Here is an 18,453-nt window from a genome sequence, read left to right as displayed (position 1 = left end):
TGCCTCCTACCATATCAGTAAAAGTGAGGACAAAAGATGGTCTCACTACGTTCTAGGTCTTAGTCTAAGCAGTTATATATGTCTGCCACCGTTCCCAGCTGCCTTCCTCCCCTGTCAGAACATAAAGTGCCCCTTAGTCTTTAAGGTTGTCCTCTCTATCTGTACCTTTGATCTTTAGCATAACTTATATAAAATGCTTAAAAGCAGAAGCTTTGGAATCAGCCATACAGACTTCAGATTTGATCCTGATTTTGACAATTATTATCAATGAATTCACTTCTCTAAACCTCAGTTTTCTCTGAAATGAGGATAATCACACATACTTTAGATTTTATGATTTAGTGAGATTATAGTGCTAAGTATTTAGAGTTCCTGGAATATAGTAAATGGTCAATAAAGGATAGTTGCTGCTAATCAGAGTAAATTATTAACATCATCAGTTGAAGGTGAAAGCACCTTCACCACAACTAATTGGCCATAAGGAAATTTTATGTAAAAGATAAGCTCCCAAAAAATAAAATGGAACATTCATTTAAAAGGACATAATGAGGGATCCCTGGGTGGCACAGTGGTTTGGCGCCTGTCTTTGGCCCAGGGCGCGATCCTGGAGATGCGGGATCGAATCCCACGTCGGGCTCCCGGTGCCTGGAGCCCGCTTCTCCCTCTGCCTATGTCTCTGCCTCTCTCTCTCTCTCTCTGTGACTATCATAAATAAAAAAAAATAAAATAAAAATAAAAGCACTCTGAATCTTGAAAAAAATAAAATAAAATAAAAGGACATAATGAAATGTGAAAAATGAATAACAAAATTAAAAAGGTTTATTTGTGAAATACAAAGTATTTGAATACATCCAAATGTATAGTGTAGGTTCGTGGTGATGCTATACCAATAAATGAATTTATTTTGTGGATTGTACCTAAGTCGTTCATTCATAGCAGTATACTTTTTTTTTTTTTTTTTTTGCTTGTTGAGTTGTCTTCTCATTTGATATCACATTTTCTTTTTCTTTTTTCCCTAGAATTTTTTCCTTCATTAAGAAAAGTATCATTTTCCAAATACTGGGATTTGTACATTTGTAACTGATCTTTGCAATGCACTGTGAAAACCTTCCACAATACTGTCTGTTCTTGGTGCATTGTCACATGCCCCTTGAGGATGGTGACTATCTTACTCATCTTTGTATCCCCAGCATTTAGCACAGCACATGTAAGTTATCACTAAAAAAATTGAAGTTGAGTGTTCTTTAAGAACAAACCATCTTTCACTGTGGACCATTTACCTATTTAGCAAACATTAACGGAGAGCCTGCCATGTGCCAGGCATTGTGCAGGAGCTAAGAATACAGATTAGCATTCAAATATCCTTGTCCTCACAGAGTTTACAATCTAATGTCTAAGAAAGTGTGTTTAAATTGTACATTGCATAACTGTGTGGCAGGTGCTTTGGAAATACAGGATAGAATAGGATTATATAAAAAGAGCGACATATCTTTGAGAGGTCAGAGAAGGCCTTCCAGAGGTAGTAATTAAGTTAAGACCAATAGGGAATGGAGAGAAGTTCCTGTCAGAGGACAATGTCCATAAAGTTCTTTATGTGAAAGAATATTGTGTCTGAAGACCCATAGGCAGTTCCATGTGGCTGAAAATATGAGTTTGATGGACAGGAGGGACACAGCAAGAGCCTAGAGGAGTCTTCTAAACCATGCTCAAGAGTTTGTGCTTCCTCCTAGAGTTCATGGGAAGGCATAAAAGAATTTTATTCTGAAGGTTCCCAACCAGTATAAGAAAAGGGGAGTTATGGGGCACCTGGTTGGCTAAGTTGGTAGAGCATCTGACTCTTGATCTCCAGTTGGTGAGTTTGAGCCCTGCATAGGGTTTAGAGATTTAAAACAAAACAAAACTGTTTAAAACAAAAAAGAAGAAAAGAAGAGCTGTGTCAGAGTGTGTGTGCATGTAGAGAGGATTCTGCTCACCAGTAAAAAACAAACCAGCTTTTAAGAACACTGAACAGTGCTATCATGTGGCTACTATCTCTGATGCCAGCTTGAATCAAAACTGACAAAGTGGGATCCTGCAATCTCTTGGTTTTACACTGAGAAGGAAACCATTTTATATGGATCAGGCAGGATTTTGGAGAAGCTAGGAAAGTTCTGTGAAAGAAAATACATTTTAAAAAATCAGTTTTGGGGCACCTGGGTGGCTCAATGATTGAGCATCTGCCTTCGGCTCAGGTCGTGATCCTAAGGTCCTGGGATTAGAGCCTGCATCTCCCTCTGCCTGTGTTTCTGTACCTCTCTCTGTGTGTCTCTCTTGAGTGAATAAATAAAATCTTTTTTAAAAAAAAATCTGCTTTTCTATCACTTTCCTTTTTTTTTTTTAATTTTAACTCCTTTCCCATAAAGTTTTATTTTTTTAAATATAAATAGGCATCTACTGGGTGTCCATCGAAAGATGAATGGATAAAGAAGATGTGGTTTATGTATACAATGGAATATTACTCAGCCATTAGAAATTACAAATACCCACCATTTGCTTCCATGTGGATGGAACTGGAGGGTATTATGCTGAGTGAAATAAGTCAGTTGGAGAGGACAAACATTATATGGTCTCATTCATTTAGGGAATATAAATAATAGTGAAAGGGAATAGAGAGGAAGGGAGAATAAATGGGTAGGAAATATCAGAAAGGGAGACAGAACATGGAAGACTCCTAACTTTCGGAAACGAACTAGGGGTGGTGAAAGGGGAGGAGGGTGGGAGGTAGGGGTGACTGGGTGGCGGGCACTGAGGGGGGCACTTGATGGGATGAGCACTGGGTGTTATTCTGTATGTTGGCAAATTGAACACCAATAAAAAATAAATTTATTATTAAAAAAAAAAGAAAGTGTAAATGCATGCTTTAAGTTTGTGTCTGTGTGTTGTGATATCTGACCAGGAATAATAAAACCTGTCTTTCATACCCACAATTAAAATATATATATATATATATATATATATAGGCATCTAATGTAAAGAGCAAGTTTCACTGGCTCATTTTTTGATTTGCTAGCTTCTCTAGCTAAAATGATAATCATAAGATTACAGGAAAAAATACATACTTTCATTTTTGCCTAACTTAAACAATGTTCTTAAACATGGATAATTTCAAAACTTGAAGAGCATTTTAACATCTTCTTCCAGTGTTATGGACTTTAATAAGTAGATCTTATATAAGTGGATCTGGTCTTTAATCTCTGAAATAAATTAACTGTCTGGTTAGCAGATCTTTTATCTTAAAATAGTCTGTATTGGGCACTTCTCAAAAGATAATATGTATTAATATTCTATCTTCTTTCTCTCCAGATACTTTTCTTTGGATTTGGGTGGCTTTTCTTTATGCGCCAACTATTTAAGGACTATGAGGTAAGAGGAGATCATTTTGATTATGAGTCTACCAAATGAATTTAGATTGTTGTAAAATGGGCAAGAATGGGGTACCTGGGTGGCTCAGTCAGTTGAGCCAACTCTTGGTTTTGGCTCAGGTTATGATCTCAGGGTCAAGAGATCAAGTCCCCTGTTGGGCTCTGCACTCAGCATGGAGTCTGCTTGAGATTCTTTCTTCCTCTCCCTCTGCCCCTCTCCCTTCTTGTGTGTGCACTTTCTCTCTCTGTAAAATAAATAGATCTTTAAACATAAAAATAAAATGGGCAAGAAAAATGCCTCTGTTCAAGGAAAGTCATGATCACTTCCAAGATAGGAAGTTTTAGCCAAATGAGTACTATATAATTCTTAAGTTGGAGAATATGATTAGGCTTAGTTGATGTTAAAAAAAAAAAAAAAGCAAATCCTATGTAGCCCAGGAGCAAAACTGACATGCCTTAGTAATATCAGTATATTAGTTATTTTTTGGAAGAGAATTTCACTTACAGTATCTCCTAAATGTTCCCATTTATTTGGGTATCTGACCTTCAATGTTAAGGACTAATCTTACATCCTAAGTTAATACCAAAATCTTAAGTCTAACCTGGTTCTTAAGCCTTGAGTTCATAGAGGAGTACCTGGGTATCTCAGTCCATTAAGCGTCTGCCTTCAGTTCAGGTCATGATCCCAGGGTCCTGGAATCAAGTACCACATTGGACTCCCTGCTCAGCGGGGAATCTGCTTCTCTCTCTCCCCCCTCTGGTGCTCTTTCTCACTCTCAAATAAATAAATATCTTTTTTAAAAAAGCCTTGAGTTCATACAAACACCAACCTAGACTAGAAATTTCATAATAAATCCTCACTTAGTAATAATAAGCTCAATGGTTGTAGACTACTTTTAGATCATTCTAGATGTTCACCATTAAACCTCTCCAGGGAGTTTGGTTTGTTGTCTGAAAGAGTCCAGGATTCTAGAGATTCTGCTCTGCTGCATACTTTAAGCACTCACCACTATTGAAGAAACTGTTTTAGCACAAACCTATATATATGTAATAAATCTGTCCTTTTTATGTCAGTGTGCATCAGGAATTCTGAGTGCTGCTTCTGACCCTGTCACTTCATCTTGTGCTTTAAATGTTTCATCCACAAGAGGATGATGGTAATAGTGACCCATAATTTAAAAATACTACCTACTTCCATCTATCTTTTTAGCTCCAGGCAAGTTTATATTAGGGCCTCATTTCCAATGACTTGAGAATTTTTTCATTAAGTTTTCTGACTTGTGACCAGATTATCAATTAAATATTTCATGCAAGGAAATGACTTGTGTTCTCTGACTTTTAATAGGTACGTCAGTATGTGGTACAGGTGATCTTCTCTGTGACTTTTGCATTCTCTTGCACCATGTTTGAGCTCATCATCTTTGAAATCTTAAAGGTATTAAATAGCAGGTGAGTGAGTACTAATTAGCTCTTCTTGTGAAGATACCTGTGTGATCAATCAGGTGGAAGCCTTAACCTGAGTTCCATTGTTGAAAAATCCATGTGTTAGTTTAATCTCAGTAACTAAAAATCATAGCAAATATGTATCCCAGTCACCAAATAACTGGTTTGACACAAATTGTGAAGTAGGAAAAAAAAAAAGGTCTAACCATAGCTCTGAGGAGTTGAGATTGTGGCTGTGAGAGCCTGAGTTCCAGGCTTCATTCCTAGAAGTTTTATTCTTCTCAGGCTACTCTTTGAATCCTGCTAATGGCCCTTCCTCCAAGTTAGTTATGTCTGGGCTTCTCTGAAGTCTGAACCCAGCTTTCACTAACTGAAGTTACCTTTGTTGATTTCAGGGGCATGGTCAAGTCTGTCTGAACTTAGTCTTTATTTATTTATTATTCTTTTTTAAAGATTTTATTTATTTATAGAGATGCAGAGAGAGGGAGAGAGGCAGAGACACGGGCAGAGGGAGAAGCAGGCTCCATGCAGAGAGCCTGACGTGGGACTCAATCCAGGGTCTCCAGGATCACGCCCTGGGCTGCAGGTGGCGCCAAACCGCTGCGCCACCTGGGCTGCCCAACTCAGTCTTCTTTAAAGCATATTTTAAAAGCAACTCCTATTCCCCTCCAAATAACAGACCTATTGTTTATTAGATAACCTGTCCAAAATATTTCTTGCTTGTTAAACTACAAACTTGATTTTTTTTTGTTTTTTTTTTTTAAGATTTTATTTATTTATTCATGATAGACGTAGAGAGAGAGAGAGAGAAAGACAGAGACACAGGCAGAGGGAGAAGCAGGCTCCATGCAGGGAGCCCGACACGGGACTCGATCCCGGGACTCCAGGATCGCGCCCTGGGCTGAAGGCAGGTGCTAAATCGCTGAGCCACCCAGGGATCCCCCAAACTTGAGTTTTTAAAGACCATTGTTTGTGTGTGCATTATATCAGCTATTTTATGATGACTTTGTAGTTTTTATCACGGCATGGAAAAATCTTTTAATAAAGTGGCATTTGACTCTATAGTCAGGAATCAGTGCTGAGCTAAGTTGTATAACTTACTTCAGACTTGAGACTTACAAAGAGACTGTATTCTCAGATTCATTTGAGAATCAGAGTTGATAATTAATGTCTCTTGATGGATAAATCAAGAATTCATAGCATGTTAAAACAAAGTATGTCCTGACTCTTTTATTAAACTAGTTCTTTAATAATCAAAACCTTTTTTAGATAAGCAAGATACAGGTCATATGACTAATGAGAATAGACCAAAATTCTTTAACTTGCTAATTACAAATAATAAGTCACAGTTGGGAACTTTGCTCTCTAACCAGAGGTCATCAAGTAGTTCAGTAAAGGGCTAGATAATAAACATTTGAGGCTTTGTGGGTTATACAGTTTCCATCACAGCTACTCAGCTATGCTGTTGTAGAGTGAAAGCAGCCATGGGTGATGTATAAACAAATAGGTGCGGCTCTGTTCCAGTAAAATCTCACTTATAAAAGCAAATGTTAGGTGGTTCAGTGGTTTAGCGACTGCCCAGTGGTTTAGACTAAATGGTATTGGCTTTCCGTAGCATAGCTTTTAATGAATAGCTCTTTGTTTTATGATGCCTGCCCATCCATTTTGAGGGGAACAATAAGAAACTACCCTCTGAAACTCATTTTCATGTTTCTCTTGAAAGAATGTTGTTGAAGACCTTGTTAATTGCCTTCACATTCTCTTTAGGAAATCTTTGGAGAAATTTCATTATGGTCTTGGTAATAATTCAGTGATAATAAATCACTAATAATTATGTTTCCTTGAAGCAATTGGTTTTCCTATAGCACTGTCACATTTAACTGATCAGATTTTCTGTTTCACATCAACCATTGGAAACTTCAAGCTAAATTTATGTTCCACTCATATCAAGTTTTTAGAACTCTGTGGTGTGCATTTTCATAATAGTCATCAGGCCTGGCCTGCTTTTATACCTGTCTTTTCCGGGGATCCCTGGGTGGCGCAGCGGTTTGGCGCCTGCCTTTGGCCCAGGGCGCGATCCTGGAGACCCGGGATCGAATCCCACATTGGGCTCCCGGTGCATGGAGCCTGCTTCTCCCTCTGCCTGTGTCTCTGCCTCTCTCTCTCTCTTTCTCTTATGAATAAATAAATAAATAAATAAATAAATCTTTAAAAAAAAAACAGATGGCCAATAAACACATGGAAAGATGCTCAGCATCATTAGCCATTGGCAGGGAAGTGACAATCAAAACCACAATGAGCTACCACTTGATACCCACCAGGATGACTATGATCAAAAAGACAGTAACAAATGTAGGCGAGGCTGTGGAGAATTTGGAACCCTCCTATACTGCGGGGGAGAACGTCAAATGGTGCAGCCACTCTGGGAAATAGTGGCAGGCCTCAAAAAATTAAGTAGTTATCACATGACCCAGCAGTTCCACTCCTGGGTATATCCCTACACAGAAAGGAAACATGTCCACACAAAAGTTTGTACCCAAATATTCATAGCATCACTGTTTATAATAGCTTAAAAGTGAAACAATCCAAATGTCCAGCAACTAATGAATGGATAATCAAGATGTGGCATATCCATACAATTGAATGAATATTATCTTGTCATAAATTGGAATGAAGTATCAATAGATGCCATAGCATGGGTGAACCTTGGAAACATGCTAAGTGAAAGAAAGCAGACATAAGACAACATGTAATGTCCAGAATAGACAAATCTATAGTGACAGAAAATAGATTAGTGTAGGAAGTTGAGAGAAAAGGAGAGCTAATGGGAACTGATACACTATGGAGTGATGAAATACTTTAAAACATATTTCGGTGATGGTTGCACAACTTTGTGAATATATTAAAACCATTGAATTATTTATACCTTAAATAGGTGAATTATATCTCAATAAAATTGTTTTTAAAAATCCACAGATGGGGGTTGGGCAAAATGGGTGAAGGGGAGTGGGAGATACAGACTTCTAGTTACGGAGTGTGTAAGTCAAGGGAATAAAAGGTATAGCACTAAAAAAAAAGCCGTAAAATTTTTTTAATCAATTCATAAAATACAGTTTATAAGCAGTAATAAAAATGATGATATAAAAGAAATATTTAAGTCTTTATAGTACATATTACTATTAACATTTATTTTCTTCTAATTATGAGACTCCCAGTGGTAAGTGAAACAATAGTCACTCTACTACTGATAGTATATGTTGTTATGTTATTATACACTGCCTATGAATATAACTAGAGCATTAACATTCTCATTTGGATAGGTAAAATTCTTAGGAAGTTAGGATGTTCATCTATACGTTTCAGAACTCTAAAATATATTCTTTAACCTCTATAAACAATCAGACAGTAGCTTGCTTAACTAATTGAATGGAATATATTCGGTATTGAGTTCAAAGAGCAAGAGATCTTTTAGAAAACTGAAGAGAAGGAAAGTTCCTGCCTTCTTCCCCTCCTATTGATATTCTTTGATATTTATTTCAGTTCCCGTTATTTTCACTGGAAAATGAACCTGTGTGTAATCCTTCTGATCCTGGTTTTCATGGTGCCTTTTTACATTGGCTATTTTATTGTGAGCAACATCCGACTATGTGAGTATTTATAATCATGAGTATTTTACCCTCTCGTGTCAGCACATAGATCGAAATGAGGATTCGTGGAGATTGAGGCTTTGGAAAGCTCCATTTCTATGTAACTTTCAGTAGCAACTGTTGTTTGGGGTGCCTCACACACAGCCTCTTAAAAAGTTGGGCATAAAATCAATGTTGAATAGTTAGGTAATTGGTGCTGCTACAGCTATACTTCTGTTTCTACTATAATATCCCCCTTAACTCAACCCCCATCTTAATTTCAGCCAAATTCCTCTTACAGTGATTAGGATGCTTTCTCTAAAATCTGTATTACTCCATCACTCATTTGCCAAGTGAACAAGCCAGTCAAATATTAGTTAGCATGATTCCATGTATGTAAGTAGAGCAAGCTCTGAAATACATATCTATTTAACCTCACAGTCTCTCTCTTCCTTCCTAGTGCATAAACAGCGATTACTCTTCTCCTGTCTCCTATGGTTGACCTTCATGTACTTCTTCTGGAAACTAGGAGATCCATTTCCCATTCTCAGCCCAAAACACGGTAAATGTCTATTATGTGGTGGGGAGGGGGAAATAATTTTTTTTATCACTTTCTAATTTTGAAAAATAATGACTATTTTTAAATTTCTGATTATGGCACATATAGCAAGTTATTTCTCTAAAAACAGTCTGGTTGTGTTTTTTTTGTTGTTTTTTTGTTTTGTTTTGTTTTAAGATTTTTTATTTATTCATTCGTGAGAGAGAGAGAGAGGCAGGACACAGGCAGAGGGAGAAGCAGGCTCCATGCAGGGAGCCTGACATGGCACTCGATCCCGGGTCTCCAGGATCACGCCCTGGGCTGAAGGCGGTGCTAAACCGCTGAGCCACCCAGGCTGCCCAACAGTCTGGTTTTAAATTGAATTTCCCTTCATTCTAGGAAATACCAAATGCTGGCTTTGGAAACTACTTCTGTGATTTTAGAGCAGGCGGTTTTGACCTTAGGTTAGTGAATGAACTTCAGGAGAGCAAGGGGTAGGGGAAGTTGTCTTTAACTTAAAACTTCTGATATTGGGGATCCCTGGGTGGCGCAGCGGTTTGGCGCCTGTCTTTGGCCCAGGGCGTGATCCTGGAGACCCGGGATCGAATCCCACATCGGGCTCCCGGTGCATGGAGCCTGCTTCTCCCTCTGCCTGTGTCTCTGCCTCTCTCTCTCTCTCTCTCTCTGTGACTATCATAAATAAAAAAAAAAAATTAAAAAAAAAAAGAAAAAAAAAAAACTTCTGATATTGTATGCAGAATTATGGGGAAATATTTGTATGTTTATTTAGAATTAAAGTATCCATAAGCTTTTATAAGACTCTCAAAGCAGTCAGTGACCCAAAAGGTAAATGACCACTACTCAAGTGATGATAAATGTTGTCTTTAGGGAGTATATGTAAAATTTGGGAAAAAGCAGTGACATAAAACATAAAAATAGTAGATAAGGAAAAGCTTTCTAGGAATCAGTATGTCTCCTTACACAAAAAAAATTCATTTTAAATACAAGAGCAGGGGCACCTGGCTTGCTCAGTTGGTAAGGTGTGCAACTCTTGATCTTGGGGTCATAAGTTTGAGCCCCACGTTGGGGGTAGAGATTACTTAAACAAATAAATACTCAAAAAAATATCTTTAAATACAAGAGCAAATCATAGAGCCCTAATTTTTGTGCTAAAAACCATGAATAGTAAAGTGTCAGCTAAAAGCTCTTCCAGAACTACTTCAGAAATATATATGTGAATATAGATATAGGTATATATGCCATCTGTAAGGAATATACTGGTACTTTGATACTGGAGTTTTGTTTTTTTTTTTTTTAAGATTTTACTTATTTGAGAGAGACAGAGATAGTGAGAGAGAGCTGGATCAGGGCGGAAAGGGAAAAGCAGGCTCCCTCCTGAGCAGGGAGCCCAACATGGGGCTCAATCCCAGGACCTGGGATCATGACCTAAGCCAAAGGCAGATGCTCAACTGACTGAGCCACCCAGGCACCCCAATACTGGAGGTTTAAAAAAACACATACATCAGCTCAGCGGCGGCGGCTCGCGCAGAGGAAGAAGCTCCGCGCGGAGGGGGCTGCACGGCTCCGGGAACAGCTCGGAGAGGCTCGGGCGGCGGCTCTGCGGAGGGGGCTGCACCGCCGGGAGCGCGAATCCAACAGCGCAGGCCCCGGAGCACAGGGCGCCGGGACACAGCCCAGGATCCGGCCTCCCCCGGGACAGGCAGAGGCCGGGAGGGCCCAGGACAGCAAGGACGCTCCTGCCTGGAACTGAGCAGATCAGCGGCCCCGCCCCGGAGCCCCCAGGCCCTGCAGAAGGAGAGCCCCGGAGCTACTGCGGGGGCTGACTCCAGGGTCCCAGAGCTGCCCCCAACACTGTGGCTTCCTCCTGGGGCCTCACGGGGTGAACAACCCCCACCGAGCCCTGCACCAGGCAGGGGCAGAGCAGCTCCCCCAAGTGCTAACACCTGAGAATCAGCACAGCAGGCCCCTGCCCCAGAAGACCAGCGAGACGGACCAGTTCCAAGGGAAATCAAGGGACTTAAACTACACAGAATCGGAAGATACTCCCCCGTGGTTTTTTTTGTTTTTTGTTTTTTTGTTTTTGTTTTTGTTTTTTTTTTGTTGTTGTTTTGTTTTGTTTTGTTTTGTGCTTTTTTTTCTCTCTTTCTTCTTGATTTCTGATTGCTTCCCCCACCCCCCCTTTTTTCTTTTTTCTCCTTTCTTTCTTTTTCTTTCTTTTTCTTCTCTTTTTCCCCTATTTTTTTCTTCTTTCTCTTTTTTCTTTTTCTCTTTTCTTTCCTTCTCTCTCTTTTTCTCCTTTTCCCAATACAACTTGTTTTTGGCCACTCTGCACTAAGCAAAATGACTAGAAGGAAAACCCCTCAAAAAAAAGAATCAGAAACAGCCCACTCTCCCACAGAGTTACAAAATATGGATTACAATTCAATGTCAGAAAGCCAATTCAGAAGCACTATTTTACAGCTACTGGTGGCTCTAGAAAAAACCATAAAGGACTCAAGAGACTTCATGACTGCAGAATTTAGATCTAATCAGGCAGAAATTAAAAATCAATTAAATGAGATGCAATCCAAGCTAGAAGTCCTAACGACGAGGCTTGACGAGGTGGAAGAACGAGTGAGTGACATAGAAGACAAGTTGATGGCAAAGAGGGAAACTGAGGAAAAAAGAGACAGGCAATTAAAAGACCATGAGGATAGATTAAGGGAAATAAATGATAGCCTGAGGAAGAAAAACCTACGTTTAATTGGGGTTCCCGAGGGCGTGGAAAGGGACAGAGGGCCAGAATATGTATTTGAACAAATCCTAGCTGAAAACTTTCCGAATCTGGGAAGGGAAACAGGCATTCAGATCCAGGAAATAGAGAGATCCCCCCCTAAAATCAACAAAAACCGTTCAACACCTCGACATTTAATAGTGAAGCTTGCAAATTCCAAAGATAAGGAGAAGATCCTTAAAGCAGCAAGAGAAAAAAAGTCCCTGACTTTTATGGGGAGGAATATTAGGGTAACAGCAGACCTCTCCACAGAGACCTGGCAGGCCAGAAAGGGCTGGCAGGATATATTCAGGGTCCTAAATGAAAAGAACATGCAACCAAGAATACTTTACCCCGCAAGGCTTTCATTCAAAATCGAAGGAGAGATAAAGAGCTTCCAAGACAGGCAGGAACTGAAAGAATATGTAACCTCCAAACCAGCTCTGCAAGAAATTTTAAGGGGGACTCTTAAAATTCCCCTTTAAGAAGAAGTTCAGTGGAACAATCCACAAAAACAAGGACTGAATAGATATGATGACACTAAACTCATATCTATCAATAGTAACTCTGAATGTGAACGGGCTTAATGACCCCATCAAAAGGCGCAGGGTTTCAGACTGGATAAAAAAGCAGGACCCATCTATTTGCTGTCTACAAGAGACTCATTTTAGACAGAAGGACACCTACAACCTGAAAATAAAAGGTTGGAGAACCATTTACCATTCAAATGGTCCTCAAAAGAAAGCAGGGGTTGCCATCCTTATATCAGATAAATTAAAATTTACCCCGAAGACTATAGTGAGAGATGAAGAGGGACACTATCTCATACTCAAAGGATCTATCCAACAAGAGGACTTAACAATCCTCAATATATATGCCCCGAATGTGGGAGCTGCCAAATATTTAAACCAATTAATAACCAAACTCAAGAAATACCTTGATAATAATACACTTATACTTGGTGACTTCAATCTAGCTCTTTCTACCCTGGATAGGTCTTCTAAGCACAACATCTCCAAAGAAACGAGAGCTTTAAATGATACACTGGACCAGATGGATTTCACAGATATCTACAGAACTTTACATCCAAACTCAACTGAATACACATTCTTCTCAAGTGCACATGGAACTTTCTCCAGAATAGACCACATACTGGGTCACAAATCGGGTCTGAACCGATACCAAAAGATCGGGATAGTCCCCTGTATATTCTCAGACCATAATGCCTTGAAATTAGAACTTAATCACAACAAGAAATATGGAAGGACCACAAACACGTGGAGGTTAAGGACCATCCTGCTAAAAGATGAAAAGGTCAACCAGGAAATTAAGGAAGAATTAAAAAGATTCATGGAAACTAATGAAAATGAAGATACAACCGTTCAAAATCTTTGGGATGCAGCAAAAGCAGTCCTGAGGGGGAAATACATCGCAATACAAGCATACATTCAAAAACTGGAAAGATCTCAAATTCAAAAGCTCACCTTACACATAAAGGAACTAGAGAAAAAGCAACAAATAGACCCCACCCCCAGCAGAAGAAGAGAGTTAATTAAAATTCGAGCAGAACTCAATGATATCGAGACCAAAAGAACTGTGGAACAGATCAACAGAACCAGGAGTTGGTTCTTTGAAAGAATTAATAAGATAGATAAACCATTAGCCAACCTTATTAAAAAGAAGAGAGAGAAGACTCAAATTAATAAAATCATGAATGAGAAAGGGGACATCACTACCAACACCAAGGAAATACAAACGATTTTAAAAACATATTATGAACAGCTGTATGCCAATAAATTAGGAAATCTAGAAGAAATGGACGCATTCCTGGAAAGCCACAAACTACCAAAACTGGAGCAGGAAGAAATAGAAAACCTGAACAGGCCAATAACCAGGGAGGAAATTGAAGCAGTCATCAAAAACCTCCCAAGACACAAGAGTCCAGGGCCAGATGGCTTCCCAGGGGAATTCTATCAAACGTTTAAAGAAGAAATCATACCTATTCTACTAAAGCTGTTTGGAAAGATAGAAAGAGATGGAGTACTTCCAAATTCGTTCTATGAGGCCAGCATCACCTTAATTCCGAAACCAGACAAAGACCCCACCAAAAAGGAGAATTACAGACCAATATCCCTGATGAACATGGATGCAAAAATTCTCAACAAGATACTAGCCAATAGGATCCAACAACACATTAAGAAAATTATTCACCATGACCAAGTAGGATTTATCCCTGGGACACAAGGCTGGTTCAACACTCGTAAAACCATCAATGTGATTCATCATATCAGCAAGAGAAAAACCAAGAACCATATGATACTCTCATTAGATGCAGAGAAAGCATTTGACAAAATACAGCATCCATTCCTGATCAAAACCCTTCAGAGTGTTGGGATAGAGGGAACTTTCCTCGACATCTTAAAAGCCATCTACGAAAAGCCCACAGCAAATATCATTCTCAATGGGGAAGCACTGGGAGCCTTTCCCCTAAGATCAGGAACAAGACAGGGATGTCCACTCTCACCACTGCTGTTCAACATAGTTCTGGAAGTCCTCGCCTCAGCAATCAGACAACAAAAAGACATTAAAGGCATTCAAATTGGCAAAGAAGAAGTCAAACTCTCCCTCTTCGCCGATGACATGATACTCTACATAGAAAACCCAAAAGCCTCCACCCCCAGATTGCTAGAACTCATACAGCAATTTGGTAGCGTGGCAGGATACAAAATCAATGCCCAGAAATCAATGGCATTTCTATACACTAACAATGAGACTGAAGAAAGAGAAATTAAGGAGTCAATCCCATTTACAATTGCACCCAAAAGCATAAGATACCTAGGAATAAACCTAACCAAAGAGGTAAAAGATATATACCCTAAAAACTATAGAACACTTCTGAAAGAAATTGAGGAAGACACAAAGAGATGGAAAAATATTCCATGCTCATGGATTGGCAGAATTAATATTGTAAAAATGTCAATGTTACCCAGGGCAATTTATACGTTTAATGCAATCCCTATCAAAATACCATGGACTTTCTTCAGAGAGTTAGAACAAATTATTTTAAGATTTGTGTGGAATCAGAAAAGACCCCGAATAGCCAGGGGAATTTTAAAAAAGAAAACCTTAGCTGGGGGCATCACAATGCCAGATTTCAGGTTATATTACAAAGCTGTGGTCATCAAGACAGTGTGGTACTGGCACAAAAACAGACACATAGATCAATGGAACAGAATAGAGAACCCAGAAGTGGACCCTGAAATGTACGGCCATCTAATATTCGATAAAGGAGGAAAGACTATCCATTGGAAGAAAGACAGTCTCTTCAATAAATGGTGCTGGGAAAATTGGACATCCACATGCAGAAGAATGAAACTGGACCACTCTCTTTCACCATACACAAAGATAAACTCAAAATGGATGAGAGATCTAAATGTGAGACAAGATTCCATCAAAATCCTAGAGGAGAACACAGGCAACAACCTTTTTGAACTTGGCCACAGTAACTTCTTGCAAGATACATCCACGAAGGCAAAAGAAACAAAAGCAAAAATGAACTATTGGGACTTCATCAAGATAAGAAGCTTTTGCACAGCAAAGGATACAGTCAACAAAACTAAAAGACAACCTACAGAATGGGAGAAGATATTTGCAAATGACATATCAGATAAAGGGCTAGTTTCCAAAATCTATAAAGAACTTATTAAACTCAACACCAAAGAAACAAACAATCCAATCATGAAATGGGCAAAAGACATGAAGAGAAATCTCACAGAGGAAGACATGGACATGGCCAACATGCACATGAGAAAATGCTCTGCATCACTTGCCATCAGGGAAATACAAATCAAAACCACAATGAGATACCACCTCACACCAGTGAGAATGGGGAAAATTAACAAGGCAGGAAACAACAAATGTTGGAGAGGATGCGGAGAAAAGGGAACCCTCTTACACTGTTGGTGGGAATGTGAACTGGTGCAGCCACTCTGGAAAACTGTGTGGAGGTTCCTCAAAGAGTTAAAAATAGACCTGCCCTACGACCCAGCAATTGCACTGTTGGGGATTTACCCCAAAGAGTCAGATGCAATGAAACGTCGGGACACCTGCACCCCGATGTTTCTATCAGCAATGGCCACAATAGCCAAACTGTGGAAGGAGCCTCGGTGTCCATCGAAAGATGAATGGATAAAGAAGATGTGGTTTATGTATACAATGGAATATTACTCAGCAATTAGAAACGACAAATACCCACCATTTGCTTCAACGTGGATGGAACTGGAGGGTATTATGCTGAGTGAAATAAGTCAATCGGAGAAGGACAAACAGTGTATGTTCTCATTCATTTGGGGAATATGAATAATAGTGAAAGGGAATATAAAGGAAGGGAAAAGAAATGTTGGGAAATATCAGGAAGGGAGACAGAACATAAAGACTCCTAACTCGGGGAAACGAACTAGGGGTGGTGGAAGGGGAGGAGGGCGGGTGTTGGAGGGGAATGGGTGACGGGCACTGAGGTGGACACTTGACGGGATGAGCACTGGGTGTTTTTCTGTATGTTGGTAAATTAAACACCAATAAAAGTTAATTAAAAAAAAAAAAAAAAAAAAAAAAAAAAAAAAAAACACATACATCTATTCATTTTACTCTCATGCTGTCTCAGGATTCTTCTAGCAGAAAACAGAATCTACTCTAACAAGTTTAAATCAGAAATTTATTTCAAGGCATTAGGGAGTTTATAGAATTTTTAGGAAAGCAGGACATCAAACTTAAATGCTGCATAGTGAAGAGTAACATACAATCATACCACAGTAGTCAACTGGTTAAAAACCCCACTGAAGTTGTCACTGCCACTGGGGACCTGTGACATCAGGGATCAGAGAGAGGACCTCTGCTCCAGTGGCCGCAGATCCCAAGTGCTGTCCACACTCCCATGTTAATTCACTTCTACATTTGAGGTCTCACATAGGCGTGTGAATTTGATACAACCCAGGTACATTCAGAACCTTAGCTTCAAGGAAATCTGGGAAAGAATATTTGGCTTTCTAGATTCTGTAATACAAGAAGACCAGGCTAGAAAGGAATCAGAGTGAATGTTGAGTAAACCAGTGTCTAGAATCTACCATGAATCCATTTGTGTCTACTCCTTGCCTGAAGCAGGGATCTGATGAAAAGAGGTTTTGAGATTATGCTGCAAGAGGATCAGAGAAAATGCACAACTTTAAAAAGCATATGCAGGGGTCTGGGTGGCTTAGTCGGTTAAGCGTCTGCCTTAGGTTCAGGTCATGATATCAGGGTCCTGGGATCGAGCCTGGTTTCGAGGCTCCCTGCTTAGTGGGGAGTCTGCTCCTCCATCTGTCCTTCTCACTGCTTGTCTGTGTGCTCGCATGCACTCACTCTCATATAAATAAATAAAATCTTTAAATAAAAGCATATGCACTATCCTAACTTTTTTTTTTTTTTAAGATTTTTATTTATTTAATCATGAGAGACAGAGAGAGAGAGAGAGAGAGAGGCAGAGACACACAGGCAGAGGGAGAAGCAGGCTCCCTGCAGGGAGCCCGATGTGGGACTTGATCCTGGGACCCCGGGATCACTCCCTGAGCTGAAGGCAGATGCTCAACCGCTGAGCCACCCAGGCGTCCCTATTCTATTTTTAAATTAGAAATAGCTATTATGAAATTTCAAATAACATTTAAGAAGGTCAAAAAAGTTAAACACGGGCAGCCCCGGTGGCACAGCAGTTTGGTGCCGCCTGCAGCCCAGGGTGTGATCCTGGAGACCCGGGATCGAGTCCCACATCGGACTCCTTGCATGGAGCCTGCTTCTCCCTCTGCCTGTGTCTCTGCCTCTCTCTCTCTCTCTCTCTCTCTCTCTCTCTCTCTCTGTCTCTCATGAATAAATAAATAAAATCTTTAAAAAAAAAAAAAAGTTAAACACTAGGTTACCAGAAACATTCAAACTATTAGCATGGTCTACAAGACCTTCCATGACCTGACTACTGCTGTCTTTCTCTCTGTGTCTGTCCTACAGCCCTTCTGAATTACTTGAAGTTTCTAGAGCTGTTCTGTTAGGACATTCCTTCACCTCTTGTTTATCTAGAAAATGCCTATTCTTGCAATATTCAACTCTTGTCAATTCCTCTTAAGATCTTTTAGGCCATCACTAGGAGATATTAATTGTTCCCACTTAAATGTACTTCTCTCACCTCTAACAATTATATTACTTGTTACCTTTTCTGACTTCCTCATTATCTCGCAAGCTCCATGAGGAACTTGGGGTCAAAATCTGTATCTTGTCTTTGTATCCCCTGTGTCTAGTGTGGAACCTCGCACATAAATGTTTAGTGCATGTTTACTTAATCAGTGAATAAAAAAAAAAAAAACAATTTCAGTGTCTCCAAGGTAGTAGAAGAGTTTAAGAATGTAACACTCTGGATAGGAATTTAGGGTTTGCTAATATGATTAGCATGCACATGTCCATGTAGGGAAGGATTTGGAGTAGAGAGGCCTTGACAATATAGCTCTCAATATGAACTATTTCAAATAAGCCCAAGAGAGACAAATTCGTGATATCAGAAACAAGGCACAAGAATGATTAAAGGCCCCAAAGCTGTTTACAATGATAGCACACACGTGCAGCCCAAAGACAAGACTCTGATGTCTGTCTTCA

General features: G+C 39.5%; 1 protein-coding gene across 3 annotated transcripts in view; it reads left to right on the top strand.

Moving 5' to 3' along the window:
• The window catches only part of GPR89A (G protein-coupled receptor 89A), a 61,996-nt gene that overhangs the window by 4,180 nt on the left and 39,363 nt on the right, over positions 1-18,453 (top strand). For 2 of the 3 annotated variants that reach the window (XM_041754456.1, XM_041754457.1), the window contains exons 2-5: positions 3,343-3,402; positions 4,747-4,850; positions 8,385-8,491; positions 8,931-9,032. In XM_041754456.1, the coding sequence (XP_041610390.1) occupies positions 3,343-3,402; positions 4,747-4,850; positions 8,385-8,491; positions 8,931-9,032 (373 nt within the window). The remainder of the gene's footprint in view (positions 1-3,342; positions 3,403-4,746; positions 4,851-8,384; positions 8,492-8,930; positions 9,033-18,453) is intronic. The other variant, XM_041754458.1, reaches the window with a different exon arrangement.

This window comes from Vulpes lagopus, chromosome 5, assembly GCF_018345385.1.
Source record: "Vulpes lagopus strain Blue_001 chromosome 5, ASM1834538v1, whole genome shotgun sequence".
NCBI classification, from domain to species: domain Eukaryota; kingdom Metazoa; phylum Chordata; class Mammalia; order Carnivora; family Canidae; genus Vulpes; species Vulpes lagopus.
Note: the sequence above shows the minus strand (reverse complement) of the source record. Positions and strands in the feature narration are given on the sequence as shown.